This window comes from Eubalaena glacialis, chromosome 8 (assembly GCF_028564815.1).
Source record: "Eubalaena glacialis isolate mEubGla1 chromosome 8, mEubGla1.1.hap2.+ XY, whole genome shotgun sequence".
NCBI classification, from domain to species: domain Eukaryota; kingdom Metazoa; phylum Chordata; class Mammalia; order Artiodactyla; family Balaenidae; genus Eubalaena; species Eubalaena glacialis.
Genome location: NC_083723.1, coordinates 124474297 through 124494803, shown reverse-complemented (window position 1 = coordinate 124494803; position 20507 = coordinate 124474297). Strand labels below are relative to the sequence as shown.

Here is a 20507-nt window from a genome sequence, read left to right as displayed (position 1 = left end):
CTCTGCACTAAAGGGATTTCAGACTTGTAGGCCTAGAAAGCAGAGCTCCTGCTGTAAGGGGATCTCTTGAGAAAGGCCTCTTGGGAAGAGGTCCAGAAATAGACAAAGGAGTGGAACAGACTACTGACAGCTCTTTCTTGTTTCAATCTTTTTTTCACAGTTTGGAAGCAATGACTTTCCTCCCTTCAGGACTCCAGGATTTGTGTAGGCCCCAGTCTTGGGTCTGTGCTCACAGGTGCCCAGAAGTATGGGGTAGTTCTCCCAACTCAGCCCCAGTCTTCCCCACCCAGGCCAGCCACCATCTTCTTCATCCCCCAGGACTCAGAAGTTCTTGTTTTCAGTCCCTGTTTTCTCCTGATCTTATCTCTTTGCTCTCTGCTTGCTGGGTCAACTCAGAACCCCACAACACAATGTCACTAAATTGGAAGGTTTGGGGGAATAGAAGAACAGACAAGTCCACCGGCTGCAAGTTTCATAGAGAATGTGCTCTCGAAATTGTTGTTTTTGAAATTCAGCTGCTTCTGGAGCTGAAGACAGCACATCTTGGAAGAGAAAGATGTAGCCAAGTCCTTGGGCCCTTGGAGAACTCGAGACCCTGCATCCTAGGAGAGCTTGATCCTGGAACCTTGGAAGCAGGATCCAGACAGACCTGGTAAAATTGAGGTCAAACTCTGGTCAATTTCTCCATAGTCAGTAGGAGAAAAGACACAACTTTCTGTCTGATTCAGACATTTTGACACTTAGAATGCTTAAAGATGATGTTAAGAGGATACTTGATTTCTAGGCATAATCAAGATAGAGGTAACTGGGAGTGTAGCTTAGATCAGTGCTTCTCAGACTTTAATATGCACCCCAGTCACCTGGGGATCTTGTTAAAGTGCAAATTCTGACAAAGTAGGTTGTTGAGGGGCTGGGGGCGGCTGAGATTCTGCATGTCTAACATGCTCCCAAATGATGCCAGTACCACTGGTTCAGGGATCACTGCTAAGTAGCAAGAGTTTAGAAGGCAGTCTGTAGGGTTGGAGATGACCCTCAACTGATGCTAAAAAAAACCTCAACACCCAAACACTTTCAGTTCGTACTGAGCTCTCCCTTCTGGTCCTCTTCCCCAAGCCGTGTTTGCTAGCTGCCCACGGTAGTCAACTTAACCATTGTATGACGTTTCCTTCTCTTCTGGAGCAGCTAATGCTCTTTATTTTGTATTTTTTGGCCGCACTGCATGGCATGGCGGAACTTCCCCGACCTTGCACTGGAAGCACGGGGTCTTAACCAACGTGCCACCGGGGAAGTCCTAAAGCTCTTTAGATAACAAGAAGGGGAAGCCAGCTCTGGCTCGATCAAGCAGATTTATCTGAAGGATACTTCGCAGTTTACAGAATTGAAGAGCTGGCCAACTAGTCATGGGACAGATGGGAACCAGGGTGATTCAGGGGCCTCCTTAGCACAAGCTCTAGGACCTTGCCAGCTTTCCCATGAGATGCCTGAATTCTCTGGGTCTTTAGGTTTCAAATTGGGGTTAGATGTTTTTACCTTTAAAGCCCTCAGCATAAGCCAGTTAAATTTTTATCTGCCATATATTTCTTCATCACTTGTAAGGCTGTCCTTGCTAATTTTAACTTGTGTGTATATATACATATATATATATATATATATATATTTATATAATTGTGTGTGTATCTGTCTGTCTAGGGGAAAAGGAGATGGTAATGTTACAGTATGATTTCTCCCCAGTTATCTAAAAAATCACTTGTATATCAAATTTAGGGCACTTAAAAGATACTAAGTTACATGTTTGGCCTTCGTATGTCTTGGATCTATAACTAAAATGTTCTCTGTGAGCAAGAGCTGTCTTTATTTACTTATTTTATCTTGCAAAGTAAACATGCCTTTTTGTCTAGTTTAAAAAACACTAATTGTAGGGACTTCCCTGGCAGTCCAGTGGTTAAGACTCCATGCTCCCAATTCAGGGGGCACGGGTTCGATCCCTGGTCAGGGAACTAAGATCCTGCATGCTGCTCGGTGCAGCCAAAAAAAAAAAAAAAAAAAAAACCAAAACGCTAATTGTAAATTTTCAATTTACATTTTGAGACATACTTTCTTCATAATCATAGGGGTTATATCTCTGAAAACATCACAACAGAGGAATTTGGGGCAATAAAGTAATGAATAAGAGAATGGGTTTTCCTCTTCTATTTACTGTGTAAATTTGGCCAATTACTTAATTTCTCTGAAGCTCAATTGTGTCTCCTGCAACTGAGAGATAACAAGCTTCTTTCTCATAAGTTTGTTTTGATGACTAAATAAAATGAAGACAACGTGCTTTTGAACTGCTTTAAAAAGTTACCTATCTCTATCATCATCACTATGGAATTTGAGACTCTATGAGAACAATACGGAACCTGAGGGCAGGGGAGAAATATGACAGCACTTAGTTATATTCGCTAAAATATAACGATGAAGACACAACAAGGAAAGACACGTCAAGGATGTTGTATAGATATAACTTATTGCCGTAAGTTAGTGATAACGAGTATAGTTCTATACATTTTCATCTGCCATCCTTTGTTCACTAACAACTTCTCAGGATTTCACTTCTGGGTTTCAAAGAATCTTTGCAAATTCGTTTTGCGTTGTTGCAGCTAATATGCCTGCTATCAGACAGTTGTTTCTTGAGTCTGGTTCTTTCTCCAGATGCTTAAGCTTCTTTGTTTTGATTCTTAAGAGACTGCAGCTTCCCATCACCTCAGTTCTGTCCCTACATTCAGCTCTTTTCCCAGAGGCAGAGTAACTTGGATGGTTAAGTGGGAAAGGTTTTGGGTAACATGTTCCCAGCTCTGCTCAACTCTCTTTACTGCCCAGGAGTATCTGGGCATAATCACAGCCTGGCCAGGATAACCTGGTGCTGGGTGCTCCCCAGCGCTCCTCACCTATGCTGGAACTGTAGTGTGGTTCTAAGGTGTGTGTTCTTATCTTTTGTTATATATGCCAAGGATGCTTTTTAAAAAATATATTTCTGCTTGCCAGCTCATTTTCCTCCTTTATATTGATTTTTTGCCTTAAAATAACATTCCCTTCTTTTTCCAAATAATCACAACAGGAATGAGCGGCCACTCCTTTAAGCTGAAACTGAGGTTCTCAGATTGCTAAAGTGACATTTAGACAGAAATTCTAGAAATTTAGAATTCATGCAGGAATACTCAGATAGTTGGGAAGAGATACCTGCCCTTTCTTGCATCCCCAAAATTCAGGTACTCAATTTAAAAATCTTTAATAGAATTGAATCCTGGAGGAAAGAACAGAATCTGATGGAGAGAAACAGGAAATGAAAAAAGCCAAGAATCTGAAAGGAAGTAAATCAATGGAAAGGACTTTAATGGTTATGTTGTTTTTATCTAAAGAAATGGACTCAAATAGCAGCAAACGTGGAGGCAATACAAGGCAACATTCATTTTTGGGGTGGCAATGCCCTCCTTGGCAACCCCATTTTATTGAGCGTGTTGCCACTTATTTGTTCCAAGGACTCCTTTTTTTCACGGGGGATGGGCGCTCCTTTGCCTTCTTAGGTTCAGGTTTCAGGTCCTGGTGAGGTGTGGGACTTTTCTTGGCTACTACAATGTCATCGACAGTCAGGAGCTGTAGTACCACGTCAGCCACGGCTCGAAGTCCTTGGGCTTTGGCTATTAGGGTGTCCCACACCTCTTCCTGGGTCGCATTTATTATCCCTTCGACCTCCACTGCTATCAGGAAATTCCCAGCTTGGTGAGCTCCGTTCATTTCTGCCATCACGTCTGAGACGGCTAAGCCTGCCTTCTCTGCCAGGGTTTCAGGAAGAGACTGCAGGGCCTGGGCAAATGCCAGGAAGGTGGGACCACTGGGCCCTTCCAGTTTGGTTCCTTTCTCTGAGAGCATTTTCGCCAGAGCCATCTCCGTGGCCCCAGCTCCTGGAAGCAGTCTGGGATCCTGGCATAATTGGAAATAGGCATCAATGCCATGGTAGGCAGCCTACTCTGCACCCCGTAGTCCCTCAGCGGTGGCCTCCCTGAGCACCAAGGTGAGGGCAGGGGTGCCTGGAGTTTCCCACTCAAATACCACAGCCAAACTTTCTCCCAGCTCCTGCCCGTACACCCTCTGACACTTCCCTGGCTCCAGCGGAGGAAGCAGATAAGGCATCAGAGGTGTGCCAAACACCTCGCTCAGGTACACCATCTCCCGCCGGGACTTCACCTGAATCACCATGAGGCCGCACCTGTCAGCATGCGTTAGGGTCTCCTCGTCAATTTCCCCCCAAACCACCACCACGTTAATAGCCGCGGCTGCCAGCTGGGCCACCTGCTTTTCTATCAGCCTCTCGCTGCCCTTCCTGAACTCGGTCAGGTCATCAGGACTAGAGAGACGAGCCGTGGCCGGGGCATTGGGGCTGGCGGGCCCGAAGGCGCAGGCCATCAGAGCCACCCTGGCGCCGCTCAGCACCATGGCCACCTGGCCGCAGGGCTTGCCGGGCAGGGCCAGGCCGGGGAGCACGCACGAGTCCTCCAGCCGCGCCCCGGGCAGCGCGCACACGCGCACGCGCTCCGGCCGGAAGCCGCCGTCCGGCTCCCGGGGGGCCCAGCACGCATGCGCCAGCATCTTGGTCAAGCGGTTCGTCTGCCGCAGCCTGTGCGTGTTCGTCACCGAGTGCGGGGCCCCGAACGGCTCCTCCAGAGGCCCCAGCGCCCGGATGGCCAGGGACGGCAGCAGGGCCAGCGTCTCGGCGGCCGCCGCGGCCTAGGCCTCCCGGAGCTGGGCGCGCGGCAGGCCGGCCCGCAGCGGGCGCTCGGCCTGCGCCAGCAGGGCCTGGGCCAGGGGCACCACGAAGGCCGCGCCGTCGCCGCTCTGCTCCGCCTGGCTCTGCGCCAACAACCGCAGCAGCCGGGCGGCGGGGTGCTCCAGCTCCAGCGCCCGGAGGATGTCCGTGGCGTACCCCGTGACCACGGTTTCTCCTTTGGCGGTGACCAGGAGCTCTGCCGCCCCTGGGGGCCGTAGCAGGGCCGCAGGACTCTGGCCAAGGTGTGTGCCGCGGCCAAGCCGCTCAGCAGGTGCTTCTCCTCGGCCGCCGGCGTCGCCAGCCGTTCGGGCAGCTCAGGCGCCGAAGGGGCTCTGCCGTCCATCGCCCGCGGGGGCCCACCCGGCCGCAGACAGGCGCTAGAACAGCAGCGAGGCGCCCCGGGAGGAGATCTCTGAAGCCCCTCGAGGGGTCAATGGGAAAAGCAGCCAAATACTTTCATCAACTGGTGTCTGGAGAAGCCGGCGCTCTGGGCCCGGGCGCAAGGATGGTCTGCTGAGAGCCCAGCCCTAAAACCACCCCCAGATTGATCTGAAAAGGAATGGGGCCCTTGGGGCCTCTGGGGCTTGGTAGCTGAAACGGATCTGATCTTGATTAAGTCACAAGTGGCACATGGAACCAGGGCAGGGAATGAGGTCACAGAAGGATGGACCATGAGTTGGGAGGCCCTGGGGCAGGCGGAAGTCAGGCCTGGTTGTCCCCCAGAGGGGGGACACGCGTACCCGGGGCCCCAGAGTTTCATTTAAACTTTAGAGCCAGGGAAGAGGAAACCAGGTGAGAACCCACCCACTTCAAATTCCTGGTGAAGCTGTGGCTCCCGTTGTTTGGTTGGTTGGCCTGGGTTTCTTTTGTTTGTTTTTGTTTTTTGAGAGGGCAATTGTTTTGTTCACTTTCTCCTGCCGTGCTTTGTAATCCAGCCGCGTTCGGTTACCTGTCAGCCTCGGCCTCTTTGGCCACCTTATCCGTTCGTGCTGCTCATCAGCTTCCTTAAGGTGTCTGCTGGTCTGCTTGTCTTTCTGGTTGCAGATGTGTGAGGCTGCACAGTGTGGGACAACTCTTCCCAGTGATGGTGATGTCACTGAGCTGGCAAAGGCAGGTCAAGACAAGGGAAGGAAAGAGGCTGACAGCCTGCAGGCAGAGTAATAGACATGGATGCAGAGGAGTGAAAGTGACCAGGAAGGCAGCAAACCAGAGTGAGTGGGGCTGGGGCTGGGGCTGGGGCCTCCCACCCTTACCCTCAGCCCTTAGAATTTGAGCTCCCGCCTTCCATCCTCCCTCCTTCCTTCCTTCCTTCTCTTGCTCCCTCCCGTCCTCATATGGCACCTACTGGAGTAATGATTGCTTCTTTTTTAGTTTAACAAGTATTTATGAGCATCTACTCTGTTCGATGTACTGGGGTCACAAAGATGGCAGGAACGTGAGACCAGTGAGGGAAAGAGATTGGTACCAAGTGAGTACAACTTCCTTAGGTGTTGGGCAGAGCACCAGCAGGAAGTGATGAAAATACCTATTAAGATTAGGGGAGGGACTTCCCTGGTGGTCCAGTGGTTAAGACTCCACACTCCCACTGCAGGGGGCATGAGTTCCATCATTGTTTTAATATTTCCACAGACAAGAAGATAGAAAGAAAAGGAAAAGAATGTCACAGTGAAAGTTAAATACAATTAAGGCTAAAAAGGAGTTAAATTTGGGCTTCCCTGGTGGTGCAGTGGTTAAGAATCCACCTGCCAATACAGGGGACACGGGTTCGAGCCCTGGTCTGGGAAGATCCCACATGCCGCAGAGCAACTAAGCCCATGCGCCACAACTACTGAGCTTGTGCTCTAGAGCCCACAAGCCACAACTACTGAAGCCCGCGCACCTAGAGCCCGTGCTCCACAACAAGAGAAGCCACTGCAATGAGAAGCCCGTACACCGCAACGAAGAGTAGCTCCCACTCGCCACAACTAGAGAAAGCCCGCGCACAGCAACGAAGACCCAACACAGCCAAAAATAAATAAATAAAATAAATAAATTTATTTTTAAAAAAAAGATAAATTTGGAGAAAAAACTTTGCAAAACAGCTTGATTGCTTTTGTAAAAATGATAGTCATTCATTATACAACTTAAAAGGAAAAAATACAAAGAAAGTAAATGTCATTTGGAATCCCAGCCCAGAGGCAGTCATTGTTTATATTTTGATGAATATTATTACTTTACACACATATGCTTACATAGCTTGTTGTGGATTTACACAGTTTTACATATGTGAGTTATATGATACATATTGTATATGCTTGTCTGTAATAATTTTCCCCTTAATGTTATCTTGGCTGACAAATGTTTCTAAGGAGATATTATGTTGTCTGAAGACCGTGGACAACTTTTTTTTTTTTTTTTTTGGCTGAGCCCTGCGGCATGCAGGATCTTAGTTCCCCGACCAGGGATCGAACTTGTGCCCCCTGCAGTGGAAGTGCAGAGTTCTAACCACTGGACCGCCAGGCAATTCCCCGTGGACAACTATTTTGACCTCTTTTGATTTTAGCGACTCCATTAGAAAAGGCGTGATCCTCCACGTCCAGGCTTCTGAAAGCCAGTAACACTGAGAGGAGTGTCACATAACAAACGTGGGTTGTAGGCGGCAAAGAGGACTTGCCTGTTCCCTTATAGGAAAGTAAAATATAACAACCAACACAAAATGTAGCAAAGTATTCATGTATACCTTGTCTATAAAGTTAGTTTCTTTTTTCAAGTAGACTCCCCTAAGGGATCATCTCAGCTCTTTTTCTTGAAAGTAACATACATTTTCCCATTTATTTCACTTATTCAACAACTCTTTTGAGCCACTGCTGAGTAATAGGGGTAGAAGGTGAATAAGGCAGACGGCTGGTGTCGTCTCCAGTGGGCTTAGGCTGGGATACATGCAGTTAAGTGGGCAGTCCATTACAGGGCATGAGAGCCGTGATGGGGGAAGCACAGGTGTTGTAGAAGCATCCAGGGGGACACACAACCTTCATCATGGGGAGAACGGTGGTCAGGGTGAGGTGAAGTCTAAAGAGAGCTGAAGGGGAAAAAAAAAACAAGAAGTGGGAATTGGCCCGGTGAAAAGGGCTGGCGGGGTGGGAGGGGTTGGGACAGCCTGGTGAGGTTTGTAGCGCACCAAAAATAGTCCCGGAGGCTAGAGCTCATGGTGTGGTGGGAAGGAGAGGAGCACTTTGGCTGGAGGGTAGCAGGGGCTCTCCAGGACCTAGTGAGCCATGCCAATTTAGAATTCAACCTGAAGGGTGATGCATGGGACTGTAAGTTCCATTTCCATTGTAAAAGATAATTTTCTGTTATGAAACCCTTAACTGACTACACAGCACAGGGGAAGGTGAGGATCCAATCATTGCCTTGCACCCTTAAAGGCAGTCAGTTCATAACACCCCAAACAGTAAATTTTGTTTTTGTTTTTGTTTTTGTTTTGGTCGTGCTGTGCAAGGCATGCAGTATCTTAGTTCCCCAACCAGGGATCAAACCCGTGCCCCCTGCAGTGGAAGTGTGGAGTCTTAACCACTGGACTGCTGGGGAAGTCCACAAACGGTAAAGTTTGGACTGAAATTTTGTAGAGGTACCTCTACAAAGATCAAACTAACCAAGGAGCTACTGAATCTCAATTTTACTTTTTTACTGTGTGGACACTGTCATTGTTAAATTCACATTGATTTTATTTATTCTTTGGATAAATTGATTAGATGTAAAATAAATGTAAATAATTTGTGTGTGTATGTGTGTGTGTGTGTGTGCCAGGAAGAGTTTGCATGCAGTTAATGCATATAAAAATTTCTAACAACATAATTTTGATCTGCTAAGGTGGGTAGGCATCAATATAGACGGTTTGGTGGTTGTACTGGGTTGAATAGTGCCCCCCAATATTCACACCCTTCCTGGAACCTCAGAGTGTGACCTTATTTGGAAATAGGATTGTTGTGGATGTAACTAATTAAGATGAGGTCATACTGGAGTAGGGTGGACCATTAATCCAATATGGCTGGTGTCCTTACAAGAAGAGAAGACACACACACACACACACACACACACACACACCCCAGGAGAACATCGTGTGTGAGGAATAGACACACAGGGAAGGTGGCCATGTAATGGTGGGGGCGGGCTGGAGGGATGCACCTGCAAGCGCAGGAATGCCCGGGAACGCGGGCGACCACCTGAAGCTGAGCGAGGCCTGGGACAGATTCTCCCCCAGAGCCCACCACGAGGGGCCAGCCCTGCCGACACCTTGATTTTGGACTATTAGCCACCAGGGCTGTGAGATAATACATTTCTATTGTTTTAAGCTGCCTGTTGGGGGTAACTTTTTGCAGCAGCTATAGGAACCCAATACAGTAGTCTTTATATATTAATGAAGGAAGGAACCTAATGAAGTGTGTGTGTGTGTGTGTGTGTGTGTGTGTGTGTCTGAAGAGGGGGGCTGTCTGCTGCCTTCTCCCACCCTTGCCCTTCCTCCCAAACTCCCAGATGCATTTAAAAAAAATTTTTTTTATCATTTGAATTTTATTTTTTTTTATACAGCAGGTTCTTATTAGTTATCCATTTTATACATATTAGTGTATACATGTCAATCCCAATCGCCCAATTCATCCCACACCACCCCCACGCCACTTTCCCCCCTTGGTGTCCATACGTTTGTTCTCTACATCTGTGTCTCTATTTCTGCCCTGCAAACAGGTTCATCTATACCATTTTTCTAGGGCTGTCTGCTGCCTTCTCCCACCCCTGCCCTTCCCCCCAAACTCCCAGAGGCATTTTTTAAAAAACTGTGGTCTTCTACACAGTAGATGTAAATATTTAATCTATTTGTATGTTTTTCTTAATTTTTTTTTTTTTGGCTGCCTTGGGTCTTTGTTGCATGCGGGCTTTCTCTAGTTGTAGCGAGCGGGGGCTACTCTTCGTTGCAGTGCGCGGGCTTCTCATTGCGGTGGCTTCTCGTTGCAGAGCACGGGCTCTAGGTGTGTGGGCTCAGTAGTTGTAGCTCACAGGCCCAGTTGCTCCGTGGCATGTGGGATCCTCCCGGACCAGGGACTGAACCCGTGTCCCCTGCATTGGCAGGCGGACTCCCAACCACTACGCCACCAGGGAAGTCCCTGTATGTTTTTCCATGTTTATTTTTCAGTTGCTTGATTGCCTTTTTTTGTGTTTATCTTGTTCAGTAGTGCCAGGTTTAAAGTACAGACCCCTGGAGGGCAAGATTCATGTCTCTATAAAACATGCTGTAGAATATTTACATATGCCTCATACTCTTATACACAAATTATTTTTGAAGATGACTGTCTTATTTCCTTCTCAGATACTTCCTTTGATTTTTCTATCACACAGGTACATGGTATGCATTACTGAAATAACTTACGTAAAGCAATATGAATTTATAAAACTAAAAATGCACTATGGACTAAATATGAACTAATTTTAAGTGGTTGAAATTCCTTTAAAAACAGTATTTTGACTGAAAAATAAAGGACAAAAAATGATAGCCTATGACTGCAACTTGTTAAAATGCAACTTTAACAGTAAAAATATGAACACAAATCTTATAAGATCTAGCATTTACGTTTTGAGCGGTCTTTTTACACAACTGTAAAAATTTGGTTCCTAAAAAACCCTGAGGAATTTAAGACTTTATGGGAAAACAAAGAGAGGGATACCATTTGGTAGTGAATCTATGGAAAAGCCTTGTAAATACTTTCACGTTCACTAAAACAAAGTGATAAAGACTGCTCTCTCAAGAAAGACATCAATGACATTTTATAGGCCTTCAATTAGTAAGAATGTCTACTGTACCATGAATTTTTATTCACTGTCATTTGTATGCTAGACACTTTGAGAATCTCCTTTGCTCAGTTTCATGAGATGTTGCTTTTTCTTTTTTGCGGATAACAACCCTTACTCCCACTCACATTTTAAACATTTAATATATGTTTATGATTATACTACATGTGCTCTGAAAGATTGATGTATTATAGAAAAATGCATTATAGAAAGTGAAAGTCCCTTGTAATCCAACCCTTTAGAGATGATTGCTGTTAACACTTTGGTGCATGTCTACCATATTTTTAAAGTGCCTGTTTAACGTGTACTTATTAGAAAGTAGGCATTCTTTTTTTTTTTTTTTTTTTTTGCACTTGGTCCTTCCAGATGCTCGTTGTCTTTCTGGTTTTATAATTTTGAGGAACCTACCTCAGCTATCTGCCTCCTGGATTTTTGCCATTGTGGTCTCAGAGCTGTGTAATTTGGATGACAGAGATGGAAAAACCTTTGAAAGACCTTTATTTAAGTTGAATAAGTATTCCTTGAATACTTCCTCTGCATCCTGGGTTATATTTTGTTTGCTCTGCCCACAATAACTTCATGCTGGTGAGCCTCCTATCCATCCTTTTAAAACAGCTCCCAACTACTTGTCTGCTCACAGTAGCCAAAGGAATGGAGATTTAAGGCTGGGTTTACCTTCATCATCTTTTATCTTTCCAGAAGTAACACTGCACAAACTTCTATTTCTACTCTTCCATTTACTCTACCCACTTTTCTGTTCCCAGTCCCTAGCTGTTTCCTTTAAGAAATTGTCTCCAGCAGGAGTGACTTGCAATTCGCACATTCTGGTCCTTAAACTCTCCCAAGTGCTGACAAGTATACTGAAGTAAACTGTCCTGATGTGGAACTTTGTGCATATGAAACACACAGTTGGAAATGACTCTTCTAATTTCAGTACTGAACACAGATAAACATTTGGATCGATAATCCAATTTTTGAAAGTATACTTTAATGTACAGAAAATGAAAAAGAAAGGGTGAGTAATAAACTTGAAATATATCACTTCATACATGTATGTATCTTCATAAATGTATCACTTCATAAATCAGTCATGCATATGTTGTATTTCTATGTATAATAATAGTCACTTTTAATTTATAGTTTTCATTTACCAAGCTAGCTTCTCCCCAATCTCAAATTTTAAATTTAGTAAGCTTGAAAAAGCCAGCAGGAACTAAACCTTGAAGGGATTCAAACGACTGTCTTATTGTGGTCCTCACTTCAGCCCTTTCAAGAAACTATGCTTTAGTCAGAAGAGGCTCTGGAAACTGTGCATGTTTGCCCAAATACACACAAATATACGGTTCAGAGTTTATATTCTGGCTATTGGGAAGGGAAGGCAAACAACACAGCAGGAAAAACCGCGTTTTATTCTTACCTTACACTAGAACTGTTGTGAAGATGGAAAGAAATCATAATCAGAAAGTGCCCGGGGTGTCCGGCCTAGAGTCTAAGCCTTAAGATGATAGTTTACCCCAATCCTTTTACAAATGGTTGATGCGTCGTAATAGTTTTTCCCAACTCAAATCTATGTTTTTCACTCCCCTAGTGAATGGGAAGGAAATCAGAGAAGAGTACATTGTCCAAGTGTTGGTCCGTGTTAGAATAAGAAACCCAGAACTCCCCACCTGTAACTCTCCTTCCTTCCTAAGCGCACATGTCAGATTTCGGACCCTAGCAGCCCCAGTTTTCCTTCACCGTTTTTAGGTAGTGTAAGAGGTGGCTTACAAGTCTTTCCATTTTTGTCTCTTCGTCACAACACACCCAACGTTAAAACCAAGTTGTCGGGGTTTTACTGGTTCATTATGTCTCTCAGCACTTTATCCCTCAAAATGCCATCGTTCTTTTTGTCTGACAGCTTTATAAACCCTTTCCGGATCATTTTTAAAACGACGCTGTAATAACGAAAGTATCCCTGGAATTGGAGTAGAACGAAGTTGCACTCCATTTCTTTTCCTCCACCGACGCGCATTACAACGAACGAACGCTGAACGTGCGCCCGGCGAAGCCCCTCCGGCCGGTCCCCGCGCCCCGCCGGGGGTGGGGGTGGGAATGGAGACGCGGGGCGCAGGGGGAACCCGGGCCCGCCGCGCGCCGGGGTGGGACGAGCTCTGCACCCGCCCGCCAGTCCGCGGAGGCCGAGCGCCTGCGGAGCGCGGACGCGGCCCGCCTCGTCCTCGCTCTCCCTCCGCGCACTCCCCGGACCCTGATCCCGGACTCGCTCATCCGCAGCTTGGCGCTCTCCCGAGCCGGAGCCGGAGCCCGAGCCGGAGCCGGAGTTGGAGTCGCGGCGCGGCCCGGCCGCCGCGTCAGAAAAGGAGGGAGCGGGGGCGGGGGAGGGGCGGTGAGGTCAGCGGCGGCGGCGCGTCCGCGGGCGGCGCATGCGCGGAGCGAGCCCCGTGAGTGGCAGCGGCGGCGAGCGGGGGGCGGCGGGGCCGGCGGAGTGGGGGAGGGGGAGGGGGCGGGGGCGTCGCGGCGGCCGTGTGTGGGCGAGACGGCGGCGAGTTTGAGAGGTCTGTGGTGCGGGGGCGCTCTGGGAGACCCGGCGCGGCCCTGGCGCGACGGCCACGGTCGAGTGTGTGTGTCTGTGTGTGGTACACGCACACCCGCAAAACTTCCTCCTCCCCTGCCCGGAGGGCTGGCGCGGGCGCTGAGGGGCCGGCGCTCGCACAGCCCGGAACCCACCACAACAACTGGAGCAGCTGTCAAAACTTCGCCGCCGCCGCCCGGCCTGACGCGGCCCGCGCGGGGGAGGGGCAACCGGCGGGGGGCGCGACCCCCGCCCGCCCGCCCGCCGCCGGCCCGCCGCCGGCCCGCCGCTCCCCGCGCCGCGGCCCCTTTCTCCTCCTCGCCGCGGGCGGCCTGGGGGAGGGGCGCGGGCGGAGACCCCCGGGGCCGGCGCCCTTCGTGCCCCCTCAGTAGCCCCGCCCCGCCCGGCGCCGCCCGCCCCGGCCCCGCCCCCGCCCCCACCCCGCACCCGCGCCCGCACCCACACCCGCACCGCCCGAAGCCCGCCCGCCCGCCCCGCCCGCACCTCCCCACCCCGGTCCGGCCCCTCCCTCCCGCCCGCCCGCCCCGCCCGCCGCCCCCCGCCCGGCCCCTGCGCGCCGAGGTGCGCGCGCTCGCGCGTATGTGTGTGAGTGCGTGTCCTGCTCGCTCCATGTTGCCGCCTCTCCCGGTACCTGCTGCTGCTCCCGGGGCTGCGGGAAATGCGAGAGGCTGAGCCGGGGAGGAGGAACCCGAGCAGCAGCGGCGGCGGCGGCGGCCGCGGCGGCGGCGGCGGGAGGAGCCCCCCAGGAGGAGGACCGGGATCCATGTGTCTTTCCTGGTGACTAGGATGTCGTCGGAGGAGGACAAGAGCGCGGAGCAGCCGCAGCCGCCGCCACCCCCCCCCGAGGAGCCCGGAGCCCCGGCCCCGAGCCCCGCAGCCGCAGACAAAAGACCTCGGGGCCGGCCTCGCAAAGATGGCGCTTCCCCTTTCCAGAGAGCCAGAAAGAAGTAAGTTGAGTGTGAGGGAGCCAGGCCGGGAGCCAGCCGCGGCGCCGGCCCGGAGCTGTCACCGGCGCGCCCGGCCCCGCCGCCCCCGCGCGCCCCCGGCCGCCCCCGCGGGGTGGGGGTGGGGCCCGCGCGGGCCGCGCGGCTCCGGCCCGGGGCGCCCGCCCCGCGCCCCGCGCCGGCGCCCGGCCTCCCGCGGCCGCCCGCACTTCCCTCCGCCGGCCCGGGTCCGACGGCTCGCGCCGCCGCCACACTTTACTTTTTAGTTTGGCCCCGGCGCCGTGTGTTCCGGGGCTTCTCTTGAGAAATTTCTCGTCGATGCCCCTGGGCCTCGCCGGGTCGTTTAGCAAACGAGCCCGGAGCACAGCTGGGTAGTCGCCGGACGGGCTCCCGCTCGGCTCCCAGGCGCTCGGCTCCGGGACGCTCGCCGAGCTGTCAAAACGCCGCGGCCAGGTGGTCCCCCGGCCCGGTTGGGCGGGGGAGCAGGAAACGGACGCAGCCGGAGCTGCTTTCCTTTGTCAGCCGGTCGCTCCTTTAACTTTTTTCGCTCCCAAACGTCTGCTTTCGTGCTTTAATGATATATTAGGAAGTCCTCCGACCGCTTCCCCTCCCCTCCCCCAGCCGGGCCCCGCACTGCCCAGCGCCGAGAGCACTAGTCTGTGCGGTCGCTCCGCGTAGGGGACGGCGTGCAGCAAGTTTTGGAAACGTCGCTGCCACCGCAGGCCGATCGCGAGGAGCACGTTCGTTCGGGTCCAGACGGATGTAAATGTGGCCGAACTTCTATCGGAGTAGCCACTCGCGGCTGTTACTGGGGCAGGAGTCGCTCTCGTGTGCTTTTGAGCAGGCACTAGGGCTGTGCGCCTCCGGCCATTCGCTGGTTAGAAATGTCTTTTTACAAAATGGTTATAGGACAACTTTGCCTGTGGATCCAGAAGCCCGTTTCAGTGCCGGTGAGTCGCTGAGCGCTCGTGGCTCTTGAGGCTGCTGCTGTGGAAGGTCTGTGGCCGTCTTTCGGAGTTGTAGGAAGGCGCGTATTGCTTACTCATTTCATTATATGGTCGTCTCAGGGAACTGGGGGTAGTGGAAGGGTGCACCGGGACGCCGAGGAAAGCAGCATACTTACGGATAGTCTGGTTTTTTCTTGTTGTTGTTTTTTCTTCTTTTGATGGGGTGCATTCGCTTAGTAATAGCATTGTTACGTTTGGTGATACATAGTAAAAACAGTGTTAACGCAAGGCAGAGAACAGGGTTGTGGGAAACCCGTGAAGCTCTGCACTGGACGTGCTCTTTTTCGCTTTGCTATTCTTTTACTATGAACATGATTCAGGGCCTTCGACTTGCCCTCCATATTTTATTGCCAGCTCTTACCTAGCTATGACAAATCGTGAGGGAAACAAGTACAGGATGTATACATTATTACATTAGTTTCTTTGTGATACAAAGTTGGGGTTTATTATACCATTTGCATTGTAATATCTGGTATAAAATGCCATTGTTACTCCTGTATTAACTGAAATTTCGAGAAGGAAGGTGCAGTTTTAAGTAATTTTAAACTTCTTTGCCACTTTTTTGGTATCCTTTAAAGGAACGCATACGAAGCCATAGTAGGGTTTTAACTTGATTGCTTCCCATTTTCACTATTTCTTGGTTTCTTTCTGAACATTAATTTGGGATTATAACATGGGTTAGATTTGCTTTTAAATTCTTACTTTAGAAAGAGTAGACCTATCTATGTTGTGCTCCTCACCCCTACACATCCAAGTGTGTGTTTGTGTGAGTGTGCACACTTCCCCTGAGATTGCAGTGAGCTCATTTGTATTAGGGCAACTCCTGGGTGCACCAGAAGAAAGGTTGGTTTAGGGTATTGTCACTTCATTATTTTAATTTGTACCTCTTACGAGTGGGAAAAAGGTAGTCCTTTGAGAAGTTAAAACCTTTCTATAGAATGACACTAATATAACAGTAAAAAAAACCTCAACACTTTGGAAAATGTTTAGAACAGTTCTAAGTCATAAGAGTTTTTTAGATTTGAAAACTGGTACAGCATTCCTTATAGGTAATTAAGGCTAGTGGTAACTTTGATTGTTCCAAACTTGTTAGTGAATTCTTTAAAACTAGGTGTGTCTTTTGAAGGAAATGGAATCTCCAGTCGTTTTAGAAACATGTAAATGGAAACTAATATCTGAAATGGAAAGCAAAGAGAGGGGTTTTCAATTGTGTATCTCTGCACTGTATTAAGATACATGCAGAAAAGACCCTGTAGTTAGATGGGTAGTGCAGACCCTGAAAGTGAAACTGATGTGTAATAAATGTAAATTAGGTTTGTAAGTGTTAAAATTATGTGGAATTGCAGATACTTCAGAAATGAAAATTAATATCTTCGTGGAATGCAGTGGAGATAAAGGTGTTTAAATTGTCAGTGTTATTTAGATGGTCAGTAAGTGGGTTGCTTTACCCTAGAGCAGATGCCTTATGACACTATTTTTTAAAAGTAGGTTGTGTATTTGTTTTCAGATTAAAAAAAAAAGATAACTATGGACTAGTAACTACACATTCTTTGAGTTTAAATGTTTGAATTTCTAGTAATTAGGTAAAAATTAAGCATTTTCTTTTTTTATAGTGTTAGATAATTTTTGTGTTTTATCACATGTGAAAAGCATATGTGGTTATTGGTTTTACATTAACTATTATTACTTTAAAATTATATTTACAACCTAAAATCAAGAATTTTGCACTGAAGGTCTTAATCTTAGAGGCAGAGTTTGAAGCGTAGGTATGTAAATAGGGAAACATCAAGTGGAACAGTGAAATTGGCACATGTCTAAAAGTTCTCTTGCACAGTTAGGACTGCCTATTACTTAGTCTTTATCAGAGCTGCAGGTCTTCCCGTTGGTGCAGAAGCTCCCGCTGCAGGGCAGGCACGCACGTACCAGAGGCTGGAGTTATTTTTCTATTCAGGTGAAGGAAACCCTTCCTGAAATTTTGATTTTATCTTTTCTTCCTTAGAATATATACCCACATTACTAAGTTGGGAAGCCAAGCGGAGATTCTGCCATATTTCTTACCACGTGAACAAAGTTGATGTCCAGGCTGGGTGGTGTGGGGATGGCACAGAAGCGGCAGGTGGTGGGGTTAGGGTCTCTGGGGCGCTACCCTTGACTCTCTCTGAATCAACTCTTGATACCCTGAACCACTTTCTTTTCAGAGGTCAATTTACTGTTATTAGAAAGTCATCTTGAGGGACTTTTCTGAGTTGGCGCAGTGGTTAAGAATCTGCCTGCCAATGCAGGGGACACGGGTTCGAGCCCTGGTCCGGGAAGATCCCACATGCCACAGAGCAGCTAAACCCGTTCGCCAGAACTACTGAGCCTGCGTGCCACAACTACTGAGCCTGCACGCCTAGAGCCCGTGCTCCGCAACAAGAGAAGCCACCGCAATGAGAAGCCCGCTCGCCGCAGCTAGAGAAAGCCCGCGCGCAGCAACGAAGATTCAGTGCAGCCTAAGTAAATAAATAAGCTTATTTAAAAAAAAAAAGAAAAGAAAGTCACCTTGAGCATTACTGTAGAAAAAATTAGGTACAACCAGTGATGTCATACAAGGGACCAGCAAAAATGGCTCTGCTGCAGGGGACTATTGCTGTTCTATACTTGTAAGCATTCTGCCCCCCCCCCCCAAACCTCTCATTTCCATAGCTGTCAACTTGAAATCAGTGAAACAAACAAAAAAACTGTATTGCATTATAATATACGCAGTTTCATAAAACAAGTTTATAGTTGAGACATCACTATTATTTGTGCTTTTTGAGATGATGCAAATTTGTAATTTTTATTATATTCTTCTTATTTTTCAAGAAATTAGATGCAGGGAAATTTTCAGTAGTTACTGGTCTCTAGCATTTAATGGGCACTGAAATGTTTTAATTTACCTGATAAGCTGGTCCTGGAATGGCAGCCTCTCTTATCTGTTAGGTGGCCTCATTGTAGTTTGCTTTTGTCCTGTTGTTGGTGTTCTCCATGGACTCTCTAGTCTTTGAGAATATGATATTTTTAGTGTAAAATACAAATTATATTTGGTATAATATGGTTATTAATATGTAAACTTGATAAACATGGATTTCCATGTAATTTTTTTTTTTAAAGATCGTTTTGTGATCTCAGATTAATATCTTTATTCTTTTTTAAAAAAATTTTATTTATGTATTTACTTATTTACTTATTTATTTATTTACTTTTGGCTGTGTTGGGTCCTCGTTTCTGTGCGAGGGCTTTCCCCAGCCGCGGCGAGCGGGGGCCACTCCTCATCACGGTGCACGGGCCTCTCACCGTCGTGGCCTCTCTTGTTGCGGAGCACAGGCTCCAGACGCGCAGGCTCAGTAGTTGTGGCTCACGGGCCTAGTTGCTCCGCGGCATGTGGGATCCTCCCAGACCAGGGCCCGAACCTGTGTCCCCCGCATTGGCAGGCAGACTCTCAACCACTGCACCACCAGGGAAGCCCTCCATGTAAATTTAACTGTATCACAACAGTTTATTTTCTCATTTTGAAAATAGGGGTTTAGTACATTTTCTTATTATCAGTCAATTCTTTTTTTAATAAATTAATTACACACACACACACACTTATTGGAAAGTTTATTCAGTATCAGCTAAAAATTATGTTCAGGGACTTGCCTAGCGGTCCAGTGGTTAAGACTCCACGCTTCCAATGCAGGGGGCGTGGGTTTGATCCCTGGTCAGAGAACTTAGATCCATATGCTGTGGGGCACGGCCATAAAAAAAACAAAAAACAAAAAATAAAAAGTATGTTCAGTCCAGATGTCTCATAGATTAAAAACTATATCAAATCCTATCAAGGGTTTCACACACCTCCCCACCAGGTGAGAGCAGAGAGAGAGTATCTAAAGCTCTCCATAACTAAAAACTGACTATTTATACTTTGGAAGATCAGTGAAGTTTCATGGAAGCCCCTCAGTCATAACCATAAGTGCCTTAAGAATACAAGGTTAGACAATCACTACCTGCCCAGAGGAAATATGACTGTGGCCTGGGGAATAACATGCAGTTTTGCAGGAAGGTGGGGGAGAAGGGGAGAGTTAGAGCAGTGTGTCTTGTCACCCCACAGTGACTACAAATCTGTCATGGTAGAATTAACTGATAAGGGACTTCCCTGGTGGCACAGTGGTTAAGAATACACCTGCCAATGCAGGGGACACAGGTTCGATCGTGTCCTTTTTTTTTTTTTTTAATTGTTTTGGCGCATCTTTTAATTTCAGCAAGATGATTAATCCCTTCCTCCTTTAACACTTTCTTTATCATGTTTGTGCTACAGTGGCTATTTTCAGAACTGCTTGGCGGTATAAGTTCAAATGTTATGGAGTGAAATAGGGATAATCCCCTGCCCTCCCTTCCCCTCCCCATAAATGTATGCTTGTGGTTAGTGTGAAAATCTAGTACAAAGATGAATCTTGAATTTGTAGTTGGAAGTGTCAGTCTGTTTGCAGAATTGAAGGACTTAAGAACACAAGAGAAGCAGGAATGACACAGCTGTTTTTGCACTTTCTCTAGAAAAAGCCTCCTGTAAAAGACAGGAAGATTGTTTGACTTTACTCCTGCTATTAATTTTGTGATGACAGTAAGTACGTATGATGCACAAACGCTGCAACTGTTTAAGTCTGAGAAATACTTTTCTGTAACTTTTTAGATCTTTCATTTGGCACTGTTATTCAGAGAGCATAAAAGTGTTAAGTATATGCTGGGATGGACACTCAGCTCTGGAAGAAGGTTCACTGTGGCCAAGAAGGGTCCCCAAAGATTTGGAGGAAGCAGTACATGAATTATACCTTGAAGGGTCGACAGGATTTAGCCAGATCGAGTGAGAAGAAAGTGAGAAGGTGTTTGGGGTAGCAGAGTGAATACAGTTATTGAGGGAAGTGGAAAAGATGTTTTCTTGGTTGGGGGGTGACCAGCACAGAGGTTTAAGGCAGGGGTTGGGGCCGCCCTGTGATGGCCCTTGAACACCAGGCTGACGAGAGTCCACGGGCTGTAAACTGTTCACAGCGACCAAGTAGGTAATGTAAATGAGTTGCATGCAGCTTGTAAGCTCCTGAATGACAGCTGACATTTTTAAGGCCTTGGGTTGGGGAGAAAATGGTGAGTCAAAACAGCCTGAAGAGTCCTAGGAGAAACTGATAGATAATTCTGGCTGATGGCTGCCAAGTGAGACTGTGAGACGTTTCTAGATACTCTGGTTTTTCAACAAAGGCTCAAAACTTGGATTTGAATGTGAAATCTCTTGATTTTTAAGTATTTTCTATTAATTAATAACTAAAACACAATTTGGAACTACACCTTGT

At 47.8% G+C, this 20507-nt stretch overlaps 2 protein-coding genes across 14 annotated transcripts in view; one reads left to right on the top strand and one right to left on the bottom strand.

Moving 5' to 3' along the window:
- Positions 1-3504: 3504 nt before the first annotated feature.
- Positions 3505-13977, bottom strand: LOC133096696 (putative T-complex protein 1 subunit theta-like 1; the record flags this gene model as incomplete). Its single annotated transcript, XM_061198294.1, has 2 exons — positions 3505-3960; positions 13846-13977. Coding segments are annotated over 2 exons (588 nt in total), but the record flags the coding sequence as incomplete, so codon positions are not given.
- The window catches only part of KMT2C (lysine methyltransferase 2C), a 276950-nt gene continuing 269454 nt past the window's right edge, over positions 13012-20507 (top strand). For 11 of the 13 annotated variants that reach the window (XR_009701921.1, XM_061198975.1, XM_061198965.1 and 8 more), the window contains exon 1: positions 13809-14161. Coding sequence is in view for 12 of the 13 variants with exons in the window: in XM_061198975.1 (XP_061054958.1) it covers positions 14001-14161 (161 nt within the window). In the remaining variant the exon portion in view is untranslated. Of the gene's footprint in view, positions 13063-13808; positions 14162-20507 lie in introns of those variants that run through there. The other 2 variants (XM_061198964.1, XM_061198973.1) reach the window with 2 other exon arrangements.